At 52.3% G+C, this 486-nt stretch overlaps 1 protein-coding gene across 1 annotated transcript in view; it reads right to left on the reverse strand.

Annotated features, from left to right (window-relative positions):
* The window catches only part of LOC119585396 (cyclin-dependent kinase 9-like), a 22,342-nt gene extending 21,923 nt beyond the window's left edge, over positions 1 to 419 (reverse strand). The window contains exon 1 of the mRNA XM_037934059.1: positions 291 to 419. Coding sequence (XP_037789987.1) covers positions 291 to 419 — 129 coding nt within the window. The remainder of the gene's footprint in view (positions 1 to 290) is intronic.
* Between the last annotated feature and the right edge of the window lie 67 nt (positions 420 to 486).

Raw genomic sequence — 486 nt, forward strand, 5'->3', positions numbered from 1 at the left:
GGGCATGGCCTACTCGGTCATTTCCAGGCTTGCCAACTTAATCACGGCGGGAAATGAATGTCCCGAGGGAGGAAGGCCGGCCGGGGCGCGAGGCGTTAAGGGTGACTCTCCGATCTCTTAGTATAGGAACTTCGTCATTTGCGATAGCTCGAGTTTGCCGTTGAAAGGTTCGTGTGTCTTAACGGCTAACATTTTCTCCCCTTCCTCTTCCCTCCCCCCCTATTTTCTCATCCTTGCGTTCCCTAAAGTGGCCGTTGCAATTTCCTATTCACCGAAGGGTTCTAAGTTACGTGGCCACTTTTTTGGAATATTTGGCGAGCTGCGGCGGAGGAACAGATCGTGTGGCAGAAGCGCGGGTGTTTTTCTTTGATTCTGGGATTCTGGTTTGCGTCGCGTCCATTACTTTCTGATTCGATCATAGCGGCGGCAGGGCCTTGCGCCCTTCCTCGCTCACTCGTTTGTTTTAGGGAATGTGATTATCGTCTG

This window comes from Penaeus monodon, chromosome 19, assembly GCF_015228065.2.
Source record: "Penaeus monodon isolate SGIC_2016 chromosome 19, NSTDA_Pmon_1, whole genome shotgun sequence".
Classification (NCBI taxonomy): domain Eukaryota; kingdom Metazoa; phylum Arthropoda; class Malacostraca; order Decapoda; family Penaeidae; genus Penaeus; species Penaeus monodon.